Here is an 18439-nt window from a genome sequence, read left to right as displayed (position 1 = left end):
AAGTATTTTAAACCACATATCTAAATGTCATTAGATTAGGTAACAAAACATTAAACAAATGCTACAAGAGCTTTTCTCAGAATTAACTTCAATTTTCAGAGCCAATTTTTGCAACAATTTTGATTTTGAACTTTTCATTTATCAAACTATCAATCAAAAATACTTGTTTTGATATTTTGTTTTCTAATGCAGTGAAATTGCATGCACATTTATACAGAAGCCCATTTTTGCTTTAACAGTAAAAAAAAATCATACTTGACTTTTCACAATTATTTCACAGTATGATTAATATTTCACAATATGACTATAATATGCCACACTTTATATGCCACAAATGCAACTTAATTTTTGTAACTGTTACTAAAACTATGCAAACTCAATTACATATAAAAATGTGAATTTATTTCTCATAATACTGACTTTTTCTCCTTATTGCAATTTCATATCTCACGATATGGCTTAGTGCCTTACAATGTGACTTCATAGCTCTCAATTTTAACTCTTTCTTATTATTATGACTTTATATCTTACAATTGCGACTTTATTTCCCATAATTGTAGTTTCACTGTGTATCTCACAGTTGTGACTTACAATGACTATTTCTCGTAATTGTAACTTGATTGCAATTTCATATTTCACAGTTATGATTTTCATATAAATATTTCATATTAATTTACTAGTCTACAGGTGCATCTCAATAAATTAGAATTGAAATAAATGAACTTTTCCATGACATTCTAATTTATTGAGATGCACCTGTATTATATTCACAATATTATATTAAATGTTCAAGACGGGACACTGACATCATACTCTGCTCTGAAATCTCACTGAAATTCTTAAGATGTTTAACCCTTAAAGACCTAGAACATTCTTGGGGCACCTGACACGCCTGTACTTTTCTTTGTTTTTTCAGACCTATTGTAGCAGTGAGCATCAAGTGCCTTCTTAAATCATTATAAACAGGAGCACTTGAAGTTTCAGTCTAGTTAATTTAAAGTCACAATTTTCCCTTTGGTTTCTCTAAGAATGAATGAATTTCCAGAATTTTAAGAAAAACGCAAGCAATAATTGGGTGTTTTTTTACTGTGTACTCAAACAAAAACACCTGAAGTTTGGATTTTTTTTTCTTTAGAGACACACTTTACTTTCACTCTGCGTTTGCTCAGATTTCCAAAGAAACTTGCTAAACAATGGTTCAAAAGACCAAAACCTATGTTTATTGGTTGAATATGTGACAGTTTGAACCAATCTGGTCACAGGGGTGGGGACTAAGCGTCAACAATCATTCCTGTTTGGCTCAGAGGACGAAATGCATTGGTTTCTTCTGACGAATCAATGTTGTCAAAATATGATGACGTAATCACGTACGCTACGGAGCCTCTGAATATCCAAATGAGTCAAATGACAAGTCTCGAAAAGCGGAGAATCTTTTCAGAGAACGACACTTTTTATAGCATTCAGATAGGATTAGCGGTTCAAAAGTTTAAATTAAACATGTACGAACAATAGTTATTTTTAGCCGCGGGCGGCCGTCTCTGTCTTTGAGGGTTAACTAAACAATCAAATAAAACACTTACTCGTTACTTTTCTAATTTCCATTCGTAATGACTAGTTAAGGATTTAATTAGCCAATACAATGTCTAAAATCAGTTTCTGATCTCAAAATGTAGAGTTTATATCTCATAATTGTAACTTTATTTCTCACATTTTCTTATAAATCTCAAAGTTACTTTTTTTATTTAATACTTTGAGGCAGAAACGGTCTTTAATATGTTTAAATGTCTAAATACTATTGGGGGAAACAAATATTTTGAACAGTTTTTTAATAGTTTTGAACCAGTGAGATTGGTATATGTTAAGTGTATTGATATCAATTATGATTTATGAATGCTGAGTCATTTGTGTTGAATAACAATTCCTTTTCTAATTTCTTTCCTTTTTGAAGTTCTCAACTGGCATTTTCACATCCCCAAAAGACTTTTGAATTCCTATAAACCAGCATAATGGCATTAATGGCTGTCAAATGATGAAAATGTATCTTTCAAACCACGTCACCACAATGACGAACAATAACACTCTCCATTGGAGGGAATCCCACATTCTTGAGGGGCTTTCGCTTTTTGTTTCTCGTCTCGTTTTTCTCTCAGCTGAGTACTCGGGTGACGTTAATATGAGACGATGCTTCTCTTTTCATCACTGCAGGGTGCTCCTCAAACCAAAAGCCTGACTTTAAGACCTATTAGGTTATTAAGTGGCTGATATGGCACACCCAGGTATGGGAAAACCACCAAAGTCAATCCTGTACCGCACTGGAGGTTCGAGCAGCTGCTCAGGACATGGGAGTGAGGTGGAGGGTGTCCGTCTGAGTATGTTAGGTTTGTAATGAACCGTTATGAGGTATTTTACCTCATCACTTGCTGGCAACTTGAACATTTGGACTCCTGCAATTGAATTAAGCCTGCATGTGCGTGAGCAGAGCTAATTGCACGTGATACACAAGAACAACACAAGTCAGGACTTTCTGTGCCACTACAAAGACGATGAAAGCAGCACTGTAAACGCACATGCTCTTATTTACACACAAACACACACTTTGACATGCGATGCATAACATCAAGACAAAAAATATGTAATATCTTGCTTTCTCAGCTCAAAAACATTTTAATGTTCCCATCTATAGATATTAACAGAACCCTTTCATTCATTTAAGATGAAGTAAATGACAGAGATTTTTTTTTTTTTTACATTTATGAAATTTATAGAAGTTTGGATGTGTTACTTGTCATAGTAGTATTTAAGTATTTGTTTAATAGTTTTTTATATGTCCAATATATAAAATCCAATTACCTAAGTAGCTATTTTTTTCCCCAAAATGTTACATAAAATACACATGCTGTTGTGACATTAGTCGAGGCTTTAGAAACTGAAAATATGAAGCGTAAAATGGCCCGACCACACGCAACACCAATGATACAATTATGTGAATTACATCATCTAGATTGAATTTACTTTGTCAAATGTAGCATAACACTGACACATTATATATGTTTTTCACTATACAGCTAGTTTGTAATGCGATATTCCATTACAGTTTAATTTTATGCAACATAGGAAAGATTTGACGGATAAAAAACTTTCCCTGTTCCCTGAAGTTTGCACATATTGGCACTTTCTCTAAAAAAATCAACTTTATATGGCCAGATAAACCAGCATATAAACAATAGCTCAATCTACTATGATTCTAGTATATAAAACATTAAATGCTCTGTTGACTTACCGGACCGTACCAGTTATATTCCAGCATTTTGATTTTATGGACGAGTATCGCTCTCAAAAGCCAAACTGTCGCTCTCTATGGCACAACAATATCATGCATTACTTGTGTAGACTCATCTGCGGGTACCTCTAAGCCATCGACGCACACCCCGAGCTCGTTTAGCACTCCTAAGCTTACGACCTGTTGATAATGAACCTGAACCCATTATTTTGAGTCAATGAATTGAAAGAAATGGGGCAAGGAATGAAAGCCACAGGGCCAATTACTGACACTCTTTGATGTATTATTCTCCCTCACTCACTCAAATGGCTCTGCACATTTTGTCTTCATCCTCTGTTTTTCATTAATTATTCTGTTGGGGTCAGAGTTCGGCTGGCTAATTGTGCAGACGGTCCAGCTTTAAGAATGGCAGCGATTCTCCAAAAGCTGACACCCTCTCTGGCTGTGCTCAGCCATCTTGCGTTATGCCAATTAATCCAATTCTTTGATATTTTTTCCCCTTTCTCTCTTTCTTGTTCAAACTCTTTCTATCTCTTCTTTTGTAATTTATAATCTCTGAGAGTTAGTGGGGGTCTTGGACTGACTGGGAGTTTAAGTCAACTAGAATAACTAAAAGTTTAGTGTTGGTGACACATGGAGAGCTTTATTTTACATACTGTACACCAACTCATAACTTACTGGGGAATGTTTAGGGAATTTATTTATGTATTAATGTATATATGTATGTATTTACTTACTAAAAAGAAAAAAAATCAGCACTTATATAGAAACCTCAAATTGTACTAAATATTCATAGCAAAAAATTGCTGTTTGGAAGGGCAACTTGGGGAAACATTGTTAATAATAAAGTATTAATTTTGCTACATTTCATATGAATATTTCTTTTTTTTTTTATTATTACTATTTAATATTATATTCACGATTATATTATTTAATAATATAATAAAATATTTTATAATTTACTGTTATATTCCCAATATTATATTTAATATTGAATGCTCTGAAGTCTCACTGAAATTCTTGAGCTGTTTATTTACAAACAAACACACAAACAAATATATATATATATATATATATATATATATAAACAGCTAAAACCCCAATACATAAAATAAAATACATAAAATACTTGAATACTAAAATACTTAAAGTAGTATAACTACTGTTTCATAATTCTTCTAGTTTTACATTCATAATTACTAAGGATTTCACTCACCACAAAATAAATAATACATTTTAATATCTTTGAGCTGAGCATAGTTAGAAATGTTTATTAATTCATTTATTCATTATTAACTAAAAATGTGAATTAATTTTCACAACAATTTCAGGCCTGGAAATTTGGATTTTAAATATCCCTGATATTTCTAGATTAGCAAAAAACAAGAAACACAAACATTTTTGGAGTGATCTCCATTAATTTGTTGTGATTATTTTGGGAAAAAATGACACATTTAAATTATGAATGCATTTAACACACCTGACCTGTACGTCATCGTATATTACATGCAATTGCTGACGAACATGATGCAGGATGACTGTGTGATGCAGTTATATGCACCTGAAACATCAAGATATGAGGTCAAAAATCGCCCTGTATGGTATCTTTACTTAAGCAATGTTGAATCAAAATATTTCTCTCTAAAGCTACTTTTTTGTAATGTTAGATGTAAGCAAATGGATGTATTTACTGCAATAAAAAGCCCGTGGAGAAATCCACTCATTGACAACAAGGGATTTAGAAAACAAAAGAAATATTATTCTAGAGATTAACTTTCCTCAAAGGGACAAACAGAGTAATCTGAATGAGATTAGGAAATGCTAATGACGTTCTCCTCTGATCTTGATTGGCATTTATCTGACTTCCTATAGGACGCATTGGCTGTCTTCTGGCTAATACTAGCCACTTTCCTGCATTTGATGTACGTAGCTGAAATTGGAAGATTTATCACCACTTTATAGTTTTATTTAACTGATCCCACAGAATAGTTCTACTTTAATAATTTACATAATAATATTTTCATATTTTATATTTATATTTTTTCATAATCATATTCATATTTGATTTTATTTTGTATTTTCTTTTCTTTTATTATCTTCATGGTCTATTATCCTCGCAAAGAACTTGTACACCCTAACTGGAGACGAACCCCTGTGTCTCTTTCAGTCATTTTGTCCAAAACATGCCAGCAACTAATCAGTGTTGCCGAGCCGTGATTCTGAGATGTCGGCCTGGGGGTTTTGCGAGGGCCCTTGGTGATACACCATATTAAGGGCCAGAGTGGCCCTGTTTGATACATGTCTCCCCATCAAACGCAGACATGGACTCACTCTGATCAGAAGCCAAAGGTCAGTCAGGACAGACAGATAGTATCTTTGAAGAGTCTAGTTGTCTTGCTTATTACCGTTTAATCAATACGATCAAAGCAATTCTATGTAGTGGAAAATCACGTGCAAGATCCGTCTCATAACAACCGACAAATATTGGCACTGTTTTATAATCACCTTCCATAAATTAATCATCAGGTTAATGTTTGTACTTTTGTGATAATGTTGTGATAGTTAATAATTATTATCACTAATTAACTATCATTGTTATTTATTGAAACAATAATTTAAATTATTATTGCTACAACAATTATATTATAACAACTATTATTATTACTATTATTATTATTATTATAGCAATAATAATAGTTTTTATTATTATTATATACCTTTTCATGCACTCAAGGTAAAGCTTTTATTAAAATGTTTAAATGCTGTGTTTTAAACAGTCCTGTATGTGTGAGATTAAGGGGGGAATAAAACACAAATTGCTCTACCAAAGCCTGTTTTAAAAATCATTGTGATTTTTTTTTGCACTTTGGAAACATTTTCATTAAAAAATTAAAAATGTCCTCCCATGCTGTCATTACCATAATGCCAGAAATCAGTACTGTAATGTGAACCAAAATCATAAAATTAAAATAATTAAAATGTAAATTATTAAAGCTATTTATACATCATGGTGGTAGATCTATTGTCTGATTTAAATATGTTTTTTTATTTTTTTATTTCTATTTATTTTTTCTGTAGCACAGTACAGTAGAGTTTGAAATGTGATCTGCATGTTTTTGTCAGATTCCCCCATTAAGAAATTATCTCCTGCTCACATTTGTTCTCAAGCACAAACAGCAATGTGGAAATACACATTCTGAAGTTTTATTCTATTGCTGGGATTTTTTTTAAAATGAAAATGGAAAAAGTAAAACCTTTACCGATTATAATAATCCCTGCACACCTAAACAGAGCCCCCCACCCCTCTTTAACAGGACATCTAGCCCTCTAGCCAGATCAGGCCCCACAAGTGCCCCGGGGCACAACGCTCTGCCCCACTCAAGGCTAAAAGCCCACACTAGCATATATTCCATGCACTGAACCTTTTTCCTTTGAATACTATTAGTGGCTGAACTTGGTTTAACTGAAAACTTCACTCAATTAGGCCTAATAGGATTACAGGGCTGGTATGGGCCGGGCGGTTTAAATAAGACAGGAATTTTGGCAGACACCTGCTACATGTACTGCATTCATCTTATAAAGAAGAAAACGCTTGCTTGTTAATCTGGTTTGCACATGCCAGGACTTCAGCTGCCATCATTGTTGAGGCAAGAATTGAGGCAAGCTTGTGATAAAATGACCGATCACTTCTTTCATTTAATGCCAGTATATCTGGTATTCGGGCATTTTATGGGTGTCTGAGCATTTGTGTAACATGTAACTAATAATATCTTTATTATGATTCAAATTTATAGTCATTATATATTTAATAATATGTATTCTATTGTTTTATAATGTTCTAATACAATATAATATATAATTAGGGCTGTCGAAATAAACCATTAATTTGTTGTGATTATTTTGGGAAAAAATGACACATTTAAATTATTAATGCATTTAACACACCCGCCTAGACCTGTACGTCATCTTATATTACATGCAGTTGCTGACGAACATGATGCAGGATGACTGTGCTATGCAGTTATATGCACCTAAAAATTGCCTTGTATGGGTTTTTGTTTTACATATCTTTTGTTGAATTCAAATATTTCTCTCTAAAGCTACTTTTTTGTAATGTCTATTCAATGCTTTTGTCATCTAACACAATAACATTAAATTATGTTTTGGGGGTAATTTCTCAAAATTAATTTGAGAAAATTAATTTGAGAAATTGCCAAAATTGATGTATCATTCATTTGCGAGTAATTGACACATCATTAGATTAATCATTAATTAGATTTTTTTTTTTATCACTTCACAGCCCTAAATAATATAATATAATGTAATATAATATAATAACTAATGCTACAAATTCTTTTGACCTTTTGAATTCCTCGTTTTTCTTGAAAAAGATGAAGGGATGTCTGGAGCATCTGGACAAAGAGGGTAATTCAGGGAGGTCAAACAGATAAACAGATTTCTGTTTTTTACACACAATATATAGAATTTAAAAGACCGCTGATTCAATCCTATTAGCAGGAAACGACCCTGACGGATCAAAGAGACACGGAAAGAACGCGCAACATCACCAAACCGCAGAAGTCAGTCCTTGTTGTTCATTTGCAAATGTTGTAGTTGATCAAGAGTACTTCTGATCAGAGTCAGTCATTTCTAGAAAGGGAGAACAGTTACGACACAGGACTGAGTCACTCGGCTGTCCTGGAAAAACCCCATCTCATGTTGCAATGGATGACAAGCTGTTTGTCATAATCAATGCTGCTAATACAGTTTCCTCTCACTGCTGATTCACAATGATTGGGTGGAAATGGATGTGTTCATCTTCCCCTGCTTTTATTTCCATCTTTCCTTCCATCTGTCGTTCTTTCTTTCTTTTCAGACATTTCTTCTTGTCCTGGACAACTGAGTTCATCAGAGATCATTTTTGTGATGATAAACGCCACCATGTTTCTCTAAAGCTGTGCTTCACCCACCCTGCTTTAGCAATGCCTGTTCATTGCAAAATAGATTTCATACTGTGAGTGCATAAATATCAGATTTATTTGCATACCATACAAATATGCAATTCTATAAATACATAATGCCAAGTTCAATGCCAAAAATAATAAAATGTAGGACAAGGACAGGTGTTATTTTAGTATCACTGATATTTTATTGTAGTTTTTATTAAAGGGGCCATGAACTGCCTTTTTTGTACTGTTTTCTATAGTCCACTTATAACGTTTTTACATTTAAAAAAAACTATTTAGGTTATAAATATATAATAGGTTATTTTCTGTCCTGTTTTGGCCCCCCTCATCAGAACGCTCTGTTTGAATAGGCATGGCTGATTGTAGACTCTGAACTAAACGCCCACTGCTATGATTGGCTCACAGTTGTGTATGTTTGACAGCCTACACCTTTTTATTATTTTGTACTGATCTCTGAGATCAACTTACAATGTTACCAAGATTTTTACCTAGAAAAACATCATAATTTAGAATGCATAAATACTCAGTACATATCAAACGATCGGTAATAATAACAGACAAAGCAATAGTGACCACGTAATAAAAACAGTTACTCCCAGTTGTGTGGTGCGACATTACTGTCAGATCCAATATAGTCAGCACAGCATCGACTTTTAGTTTCAATCTTTCTGAAAAGCCTGTGTCGAATTGTGCCTTGTTTGTAAACGAATCCTTGGTAAAATTAAGTGAACAAAGGACCAAGTTCTTACTGACACGGCACTGTTTCTACACTGGTTTCTGTGTAGACCTGCGTTTGCTTCTCTCTGGTTATTTACACTAAATGCGTGAATCAGTGGGTGGGGCTAAACAGGCAGTGATGAAGAATCGGTGGGCGGGGCTAAACAGGCAGTGATGTAGAAGCAGACGTTTTTCTTTTTCTGCGGAGGCGGGGTTTAGCCACACTATTACGTCATAAAGTGGCACATTACACAAGCTGTCGTTTTGGCAGACTGGCTTCAATATAAGCTGTTTTTAGACTAACGAGAACGCTTTGAGTTCTGAAACTTACAGGACATTTTTATAGCACAATGACCTCTTATTTGTCAAAAGATTAAGGGATTTTTGATTTCTCAGTTCATGACCCCTTTAATATTTTGAATTCATTTTCATATTTTCTGTTTTCATTTTAATTTCTTTTAAACGTTTTAGTAATTTTGTAGTGTGTTTTTTGTCTTTTATAGTAGTTTCTTTTATTTAAATATGCCTATATAGTTTTTTGTTTTTTATAGTTCATTTTAGTTAATTATTTTTTATAAGGTTTGGTTTTTTAGAAATTTTGGCTTGGCAACTAGCTGAAAAGTTTGTATACATATTATTTAAGTTAATGTCTATTTCAAGTAATGAAAAGGTGTTTTTTTTTTTATTATTATTTTTTTTTTTAGTTAAATGTAATAACCCTGGCAGTGACTCACCATTGGGTTCTATTGATCACAATGACTGGGGTTTACAAATTAAAAAAGAAAAAGAAACATGCGCTGATAAATCGTTCACAATAACATGCATTTAGAAAATAGGGTGAATTTAAATTTTTCTGCCAACTTTAAACCATTTATGATATTTCAGGATAGTTTTTGACAGCCATTTACAGGGCCATACATGTTGATGGCTGACACTTGACTATATTTAGCACAGAGCACTATGTTTCCAGTCATCCGCTGTGTCGAGCATTTTAATTGTGCCTTTCACAGATGCAATCTGTTACTGCCAGTCCAGTGGGTCGCAGGATGTCAGACAGAGTTTGAATCTGAGCCAGATGGGGTGGGTGGTCTCTATCTGCTTTGGTCCTATTAGTCAGTCGGGATCCAAACAGCACCCCCCACAGCTCCGTCTTCCCATAACCCCTCGGCTCCACGACCTGCCTCTGACACACTCAGGATAAACTCAGGTGGGGGGCGTGTAGATACACAGTAATAGATAGTCTCTTCTTGAGTGAAAGTGTGTGTGTGTGTGTGTATGTCTGCCGTAGCCTCAAGGGACAGTGCGATTCAGAGAGACGAGCCTCTTTCCTCCAAACACAGGTAGTGCTGCAGTGTTTGAAATACACAGCCCCACACCAAAACACAGACGCATACACACACACACTTGAACACATGAAAGACCTCTTGTGGACCAGAGCAAACACAAGGCAGCTTTGATGTGCTCCAGCCTCTTCTATTCCCTTTCCACACCCTAAAACTGACTGTTGCTTTGCTTTTCCATCTGAAAACCTGATTTCTAGCTTTCTCCTTCTGACAGTTTTTAAAAGTGCAGCTGAAGTGTGTTTTTCTTCTGACTGATCAATTTAAGCAGATCATAACTCATTGACAAATTATCACAAATTTTTTTTTTAGAATATTTTATTTTATTTTATTAGATTTTTTGTTAAAAATTTTTATATATATATATATATACAGTATAGTTAATATATAACTATATAGTTAGCTATGTAAATAGTTATCTGTAATAAATCTGGGTAAATTTTATAATAAAAATGTATTATATGTGACCCTGGACCACTTGCTAAGAACTTCATTTGGACAACTTTAAAGGCGATTTTCTCAATATTTAGATTTTTTTGCACCCTCAGATTCTAGATTTTCAAATAGTTGTATCTCGGCCAAATATTGTCCTATCCTAACAAACCATACATCAATGGAAAGCTTATTATATTATAGCTCTATTACTGTATGTCAGTATGTCAACTTTTAGTGACAGTGCATTTCTCCAAAAAAAAGAGAGATGTTTGAAACAAAGTTGATATGTTTATAAAACATAACTGAAAACTCAGTTAATCTCCTGAGCTATTCAAAAGCAAGCAACCTTGCCAAAAAAATAATAATAATAATAATAAAAATAAAGAATGAAAAGAGAAGGACTGGTCATATATAGAAACAAACTCACAGCCCAGTTCAGGACCTTTTGCTTTTTACAGTCAAAATAAACACTTGTCAAATGTGACTAGTGTGATTACAGTAACAGAGGTCTTCTGTTCTGTCAGCACATAGTGTGGAATTATGCTCTGAAACAAAACCACCAGCAAATCCACAGCATCAGAATTCCAGACAAATGAGTCCTGGGACACAAAGGGCTGTTTGGGTGGTTTCTGGCTCAAATGTGCAGACATAGGCATGCGTCTATAATCACATTATGGGGTTAAGTATCAATGCGGCAGAAAGAAAAAAAGACTGATTTTGCACAATGCATTTCACACGTTAATTATATATTTACATGCACATATAGCAAGTGCTGCTAATGAAATTTATTCCTGGTATCTAAGAATTGTTTATATAGATTTGACTGGAAATTAAATTGTGTTTCATGCTTTATATGGCACTTTATATGCCAACTGATTAACACATCAACATAATGTTCTGTTTTTCACTATTTCAAGGAATAGTTGACCAAAAAATGAAATTTTGCTGAAAATGTACTCACCCTCAGGCCATCCAAGATGTAGAGGAGTTTAATTCAACGGAACAGATTAGGAGAAATTTAGCATTGCACTTGCTCAGCAATAGATCCTTTGCAGTGAATGGGTGCCCTTAGAATGAGAGTCCAAACAGCTGATAAAAACATCACAATAATCCACAGGTATTCCACACAACTCCGGTCTGACAGTTAATGTTTTGTGACATAAAAAGCTGCATGTTTGTATGAAAAAAATCCATCAAGGCGTTTTAACTTCTTAACAGAACCAACGCTTCTGCCCAAAATACGAGTCTGTAATAACACTTCCTACAGACCCTTTATCAGCAGTTTGATGGCACCCATTCACTGCAGAGAATCCACTGGTGAGCATGTGATTGAATGCTAAATTTCTCCAAATCTGTTCCGAAGAAGAAACAAACTGTTCCTTTAAATGCCATCAAGCAAAAACAAAATGATGTGTCAGAGATTTCGCATACCTCCCATCGAGTCCAAGGCCAGGTGGAGGGCTGACTGCTGTGGTAGGGGCCCGGGTTCAAATTGGTGTTGTAGGAGTAGGAGCAGGAGGAGAACGAGGGCCCCGGGACCCATTGGTTCTGCTGGTTTGCTACATTAGTCGCAGGTTCTGATTGAACACCGGAGAATGACTGGAACATTGCGGATTCCTAAGGCTGCACAGTGAAAACACAACATGAGATAAGCAAGCTGTGAAATGTGATATGTCACTGTATCTACACTTATTTATTGACTTTTATTTAGTATATCATTCGATGCATGTTTCATTCAAATTTAGCCACTTTCAAAACTTTTGCTTAGATTTGCATCTTGAATAAATCATTCTGTCGTGTAAGTCAGAATCCGTTAAGACGTTCAAAATGAATTTAAATAAGCCAGTTAACCCTGTCCCTAGGGTTCATTTGCAGGTTCTGATTGAACACCGGAGAATGACTGGAACATTGCGGATTCCTAAGGCTGCACAGTGAAAACACAACATGAGATAAGCAAGCTGTGAAATGTGATATGTCACTGTATCTACACTTATTTATTGACTTTTATTTAGTATATCATTCAATGCATGTTTCATTCAAATTTAGCCACTTTCAAAACTTTTGCTTAGATTTGCATCTTGAATAAATCATTCTGTCTTGTAAGTCAGAATCCGTTAAGACGTTCAAAATGAATTTAAATAAGCCAGTTAACCCTGTGTCCCTAGGGTTCATTTGAATTCACATTTGAGGGATGTTTTCTTTCAGCCTGTGATCGTATTTTGCAATACATTTTTGTTTAGACTCATGTCAGCTCTGCATGAGATGATTGAAACAGAGCTGAAGTAATGAGAGCCAGCGTGCTGCATATATAGTCTCTCAGTTCAACTTTCACACTCAATCAGTGATTTTAGTGTAAAAAAAAAAACTTTTGAGCTAATTGGCCATTTCAGTGTTATCTACTTTAACAGCAGTAGTTTCTCAGCTGAAATTGACCGACGGTATGAAAATGTTTGAATCATGTTGCACTGTCATTTACACATTATTGTGATATGTTATTGAAGGATTTTTTCTTATATTATGTAACTGAATAGTTAACATTATATCATACTGTAAGTGTTATTTACAGAATAACATCAATACCAAGTCTAAATGATTGGCTTGGAAAACATGTTGACATTGTACTGCATGATGCATAATTTTTAATCAATTTATTTTAATTTAATTTTTAAGTGTTTTCATTTTTTTCTTTATTATTAGTTGTTTTGATTGTTTCAGTCTCTGTGCGAATATTTTTGGTCTGTGATGATGTAAAGAGGCTTTGCACAGTGCTGGAAAATGGCAGCAAATAGCCTGTTGTTCTTCAGCACTGATCCCACACTGGTCCTGAGGAGAGGACATTGTTCCTGAGACCGTGGCATGACCAGCTCTGATGGACGCAGATGCCACTCTGAGATCTCAGACGTAATGGGCTTATGAGAACATGTCTTTTCTGCAGGACAATGTGTGATTTGGGCCGTCTCTCCTGAATGATGAGGGACTAATGAACTTGATGGACACAGGGATGACTGGAGGGAGAATCACAGAGAGCTGGAAGTCTGGGAAAACTAGGTCGCCAAACTAAAGTCCATTCAATAGACTCAACATTTATCAGTCTGTCTATCTATCTACCCATCTTACTGTGTGTAAATTGATGTGTCTGTCTCATATCTATCGTTCTGTCCTTCTGTCTGTAAGTGTTATTTACAGAATAACATCAATACCAAGTCTAAATGATTGGCTTGGAAAACATGTTGACATTGTACTGCGTGATACTGCGTAAATTGATGTGTCTGTCTCATATCTATCGTTCTGTCCTTCTGTCTATCTATATATCTATCTGTCTGTCTGTCTGTCTGTTTATCTGTAGTCTGTCTGACTATCTTTGTCTCTCTATTTATATGACTATCTGTCTCTCTCATTCTGATGTAGCTACACTTCAAATGATACATTTTAACAGCTGTTCGCTATCCATGTTTGAGCACAGTGCTTATGCAAGGAATGATTCTTCCTTACTGTTTGACTCTTCTGCATTCTTTAATTTCAGATATTCGCTATTTTACAATATGTAGGTATGATGTAGAGTTATGCAGCTTGAGGATCTCATTCTATCAGTGAGACAGTGACGCCTCACACAATCAGAGAGGCCACGCTGAGAGCCAGACAGCACTGTGAAAGGAAAGAGCTCCATAATGGAGGAGCAGGAGGTTGAGCACAACGTAATTGGCAAGTCTTCCTCCTTTTTTGCCCACACCTCTCTACTTCCATGCATGGTGCAAGTGATGTTAAATTGCCTTCTCTCTCTCTGTATTTCCTCATTATTTCTCGCTTCCTGTCAGCATTGCCGAACAGTAGAATATGCGATCCTAGACACCAATCAGATTCGAAGATGGACCGAAATGCTGCTAAAGAATGTTCCTGTCCATCTGTCAGCATTCCAGGGACAGAGCAGCTTTTAGCTTCCTATATTTGAGACAATTGTCCTTATCTATGCTTCACTTGGGTTTGTGTCCACATTGGGTCACTATTTGTGTGTATGAGCCGAGTAAGTATTCCTCCCAAACAACAAGGGCATTTTATAGAGCTAATACTATAATGAGGGAAGGTAATGACACTAAACCAGGGCTTTTGCCACAGGCCTCTATGTCTGCAAGCAATGTTTGACACATTCAGAGGTTAGAAATCCAAGTCATTTTCCATTTTCTACAATTTACTGAACAGTAAAACCCTATATTTGACATTCATCGGGATGCAAGGGGTATGCTGGCAAACGGATTGTCGTGCTAAATGGCAACCAGTTGCATTTGGCATTCTTATCATATCCTTAATGTTGATTTATATTTTTTGTTTTCTGGTGTTTTGCTAAAGCAATTATTTTTGTGCATTTTGCTTGTACAAATCATACAAGTGATCAGGTGTTTTGCACTTAAGATTTAGGTCTTTTGGATGATAAATCAAAGCAAAATAAGATGCATTAAAGAAAGTACTCAAGCCGTATCTAGGGAACAGAATTATCATGGATGTAACTTGAGCCAGTAAGCAACATGGTGACAAGTTTTGCATGGGTTAACACCACTAAATATTGACTTTTAGATGATAAACGTGGCATTTCCCCTGTTAGTTTTGTTGATTTGAAGAGGGGTCATTTTTGGTTGCCACTAGGGTCAAGATGAGGTCAACGAGACACTGGAGAGCTTTAACTAGTGATTTACAGTGTATAGTAAAACCCTTCAGGCTTATGGGTCATTGGTTAGCTGGTTGCGTAGGTGGAGACAAGGAAGTATAGGATATACTTAGGAATTGTAGCCTCAGGTGAAATGCATATCAGTGCAAAAACCCTCACAGGAGCATAAATCCTGCACTGCTCTTGTTAAAAGTCTAGAGGAAGAGCTTTAGAGTACGTATATGTGAATGTATGTGATATAAAATCTGTGTGTGAGGAAAAGAGAGATCTTAGAGGATGTGTCTCAGTCTGATGAGCTCTCCTTTCCCCCTGGGCTTCATTAAAAGCTTTCCCTTAGAAATGGCCCTGTGTGGTGCTTTGCCCCTCCACCAGCTCCTGGCTGAGTGACAAAACACTTGTTTCCTCTCTCTCCCTCTTTCTTTCTCATGTTGTCTCTCAGGTCCTCAAAAGGCTTTGTTACAGGCTTTTCAAGTAGAAGCACCTATTTATTTGCTCTTTTCACTGCTAATTCTTGTTTTTTTATGCTCTCTTTGGCTCTCCTCGGATGCCGAGCGGGGCTGTGGTGCTTCTGCCTGTGCTCAGGCCCTGAGTCACTGGGTCTGGATAATGGACAGACTTAGAGATGGAGCAATGCATCTAAAACACACTCTCAAACGAAAGCAGTTGCAGCTAGGTTAGTGCTAAAATGCAGTACATTTTCAAGGTTTTCCTGGTTAGCATGGTCCAGTTAGTTCCTGCTGGTAGATACTTTAGCTAGTTTAGCCATGTCTTCTGATAACTACTTTTTTTGTAGGCAAGTATTATTACAATACATATATTATTGCATATATTGCATTGCATTAGCATGCATTTAAACTTTTCTTAAACTTGACTGAATAGTTCATGCAGCGCTCCCTCTGGTTTTCGTTCTACATCTGTCAGTAGTTTTTCTTAAGGAGTTCATTTGTTGATTTGTCATGTTTAGTGTAATCTGGCAGCTGTAATAGAGCCTGTCTGGACAGTTAGGCTGTTCAGACTCAATCTCAGTGATCTATCTCTGTTGTAATCCTGTTAGGAATACCCACTGAGCTGGCATGTGAAGTCACTGTTTGCATTCCCCACACCTGATGAACCCAGAGAAGGTTTTGCATTTTTTACTCACACTCGGGTTCACTACATTAGTGAGCACATCTCATAAATGCAATGGGTTTTTGTATGTGATGTCACTTTTTGTTGGTGGGACCCTAAGATTTATGTTTAAACAGTGTACAATACTTGCCATTAAAGGAATAGTTCACCCAAAAATGCTGAAAATGTACTTTTGATGTTTTTATCAGCTGTTTGGACTCTCATTCTGACGGCACCCATTCACAGTAGAGGATCCATTGGTGAGCAAGTAATTTAATGCTACATTTCTCCAAATCTGTTTTGATGAAGACACAAACTCGTCTACATCTTGGATGGCCTGAGGGTGAGTACATTTTCATAAAATTTTCATTTTTGGGTGAACTATTCCTTTAAGTACATTTTTTAATGCGATATGTTTTCTTGTGCACCCCATTTGGGGAAGTTATTCTTATTATGAACGTTGTCACATATAGTTCAGATACAGAAGAAACAATATTAGCAGCTTTTCCCAAAAGCACCAGACAGGGAAGTAGAGGCTTGTGTTTGTGTCTGTCTAGCCAGCGCTCCTCTTGAGTCGGTTTTTTCTATGGAGGAAGCATTATTATGGATTATTATGGTATTTTGACCAGATGGCAATGGTTTAAAGTTATAATTCCTTAACAATTGAGTTGTTTCTTACAAACATGCTGCTTTCCACTTCACAAGACATTAACTGATTGACTGGAGTTGTGTAGATTACTTTTGATGTTTTTATCAGCTGTTTGGACTCTCATTCTGACGGCACCCATTCACAGTAGAGGATCCATTGGTGAGCAAGTAATTTAATGCTAAATTTCTCCAAATCTGTTTTGATGAAGACACAAACTCGTCTACATCTTGGATGGCCTGAGGGTGAGTACATTTTCATAAAATTTTCATTTTTGGGTGAACTATTCCTTTAAGTACATTTTTTAATGCGATATGTTTTCTTGTGCACCCCATTTGGGGAAGTTATTCTTATTATGAACGTTGTCACATATAGTTCAGATACAGAAGAAACAATATTAGCAGCTTTTCCCAAAAGCACCAGACAGGGAAGTAGAGGCTTGTGTTTGTGTCTGTCTAGCCAGCGCTCCTCTTGAGTCAGTCTCATCTCAGACATGGAGTCTCGGTCAAACCCAAGAGCCACAGGCCGGGGAGAGAGCAAACATTCAATGTCATCTCTGAGTGGCCAAGGTTGAGCAGCGCCTCACCTTCCCATGAACCCCTCCGCTTTCACTGATTGGACGAGGTGAGCCGAGTCTCACTTGTGTCTGAACCCTGCCTCGTGCGAGACGCTAGTCGTATGATACGAGAGCTGCTTTGTGGGCCTCAGAGACGCTGTAGGGAGACGGACTCAGGGTGGGTGGACTTGTTCTTGAGGGCTCTCCAACCATGGCTCGCCGTGGAGAGCTCCTTCATCACCACACTGTCATGATAGCACTACTCATAAGAGCACCAAAACCACCTCTCCTCGACAAGGCAGTTCAGACTCCCTCCCTGTCATTAAGCAATATGAAGTCTGGAATGTGAATGCCGAGATGTTTGATTCCTGCCCTTTATGAACTTATCTGGGCTGGATGTCGGAGAGGAACCCAGTGTATTACAGCTTTAACTTCAGTTCCCCTGATTCCCACATGAGGTCACTGTGTAGACAGCATGAAACTCTGCCTTGACGGCTGACAACTTGAGAAGTCTGATAGTTTGCATAACTTTCAGTTTTTCTTTTGCTTGCACAATAAAACCCCATCTATTAGGCAAACATCTTCAACCATTACACAATTTCTTAAAATGACTAATTTCTTTAACAGATTTTTTTAACTATTTTTTAAACATCACAGTAGTATGTCAAGATCATATCATTTTGAATTAATCATTAATTTATATTAAATATATAAAAAAACTGTGAAGATGA

At 36.0% G+C, this 18439-nt stretch overlaps 1 protein-coding gene and 1 long non-coding RNA gene across 3 annotated transcripts in view; both read right to left on the bottom strand.

Moving 5' to 3' along the window:
* The window catches only part of LOC107656331 (transcription factor EC-like), a 34220-nt gene extending 21867 nt beyond the window's left edge, over window positions 1–12353 (bottom strand). The window contains exon 1 of one of the 2 annotated variants that reach the window (XM_016444130.1): window positions 12171–12353. In XM_016444130.1, the coding sequence (XP_016299616.1) occupies window positions 12171–12347 (177 nt within the window). In that variant the 5' untranslated portion in view covers window positions 12348–12353. Of the gene's footprint in view, window positions 1–3280; window positions 3327–12170 lie in introns of those variants that run through there. The other variant, XM_016444133.1, reaches the window with a different exon arrangement.
* Window positions 12354–12610: 257 nt separating this feature from the next.
* LOC107656345 (uncharacterized) overlaps window positions 12611–18439 on the bottom strand; it is a 14746-nt gene continuing 8917 nt past the window's right edge. Inside the window, exon 3 of the long non-coding RNA XR_001630559.1 lies at window positions 12611–12663. This is a non-coding gene — a long non-coding RNA (uncharacterized LOC107656345). The remainder of the gene's footprint in view (window positions 12664–18439) is intronic.

Source organism: Sinocyclocheilus anshuiensis, unplaced genomic scaffold (genome assembly GCF_001515605.1).
Source record: "Sinocyclocheilus anshuiensis isolate Anshui unplaced genomic scaffold, SAMN03320099.WGS_v1.1 scaffold183, whole genome shotgun sequence".
Taxonomy (NCBI): Eukaryota; Metazoa; Chordata; class Actinopteri; order Cypriniformes; family Cyprinidae; genus Sinocyclocheilus; species Sinocyclocheilus anshuiensis.
This window is presented reverse-complemented; position numbering and strand designations above follow the sequence as displayed.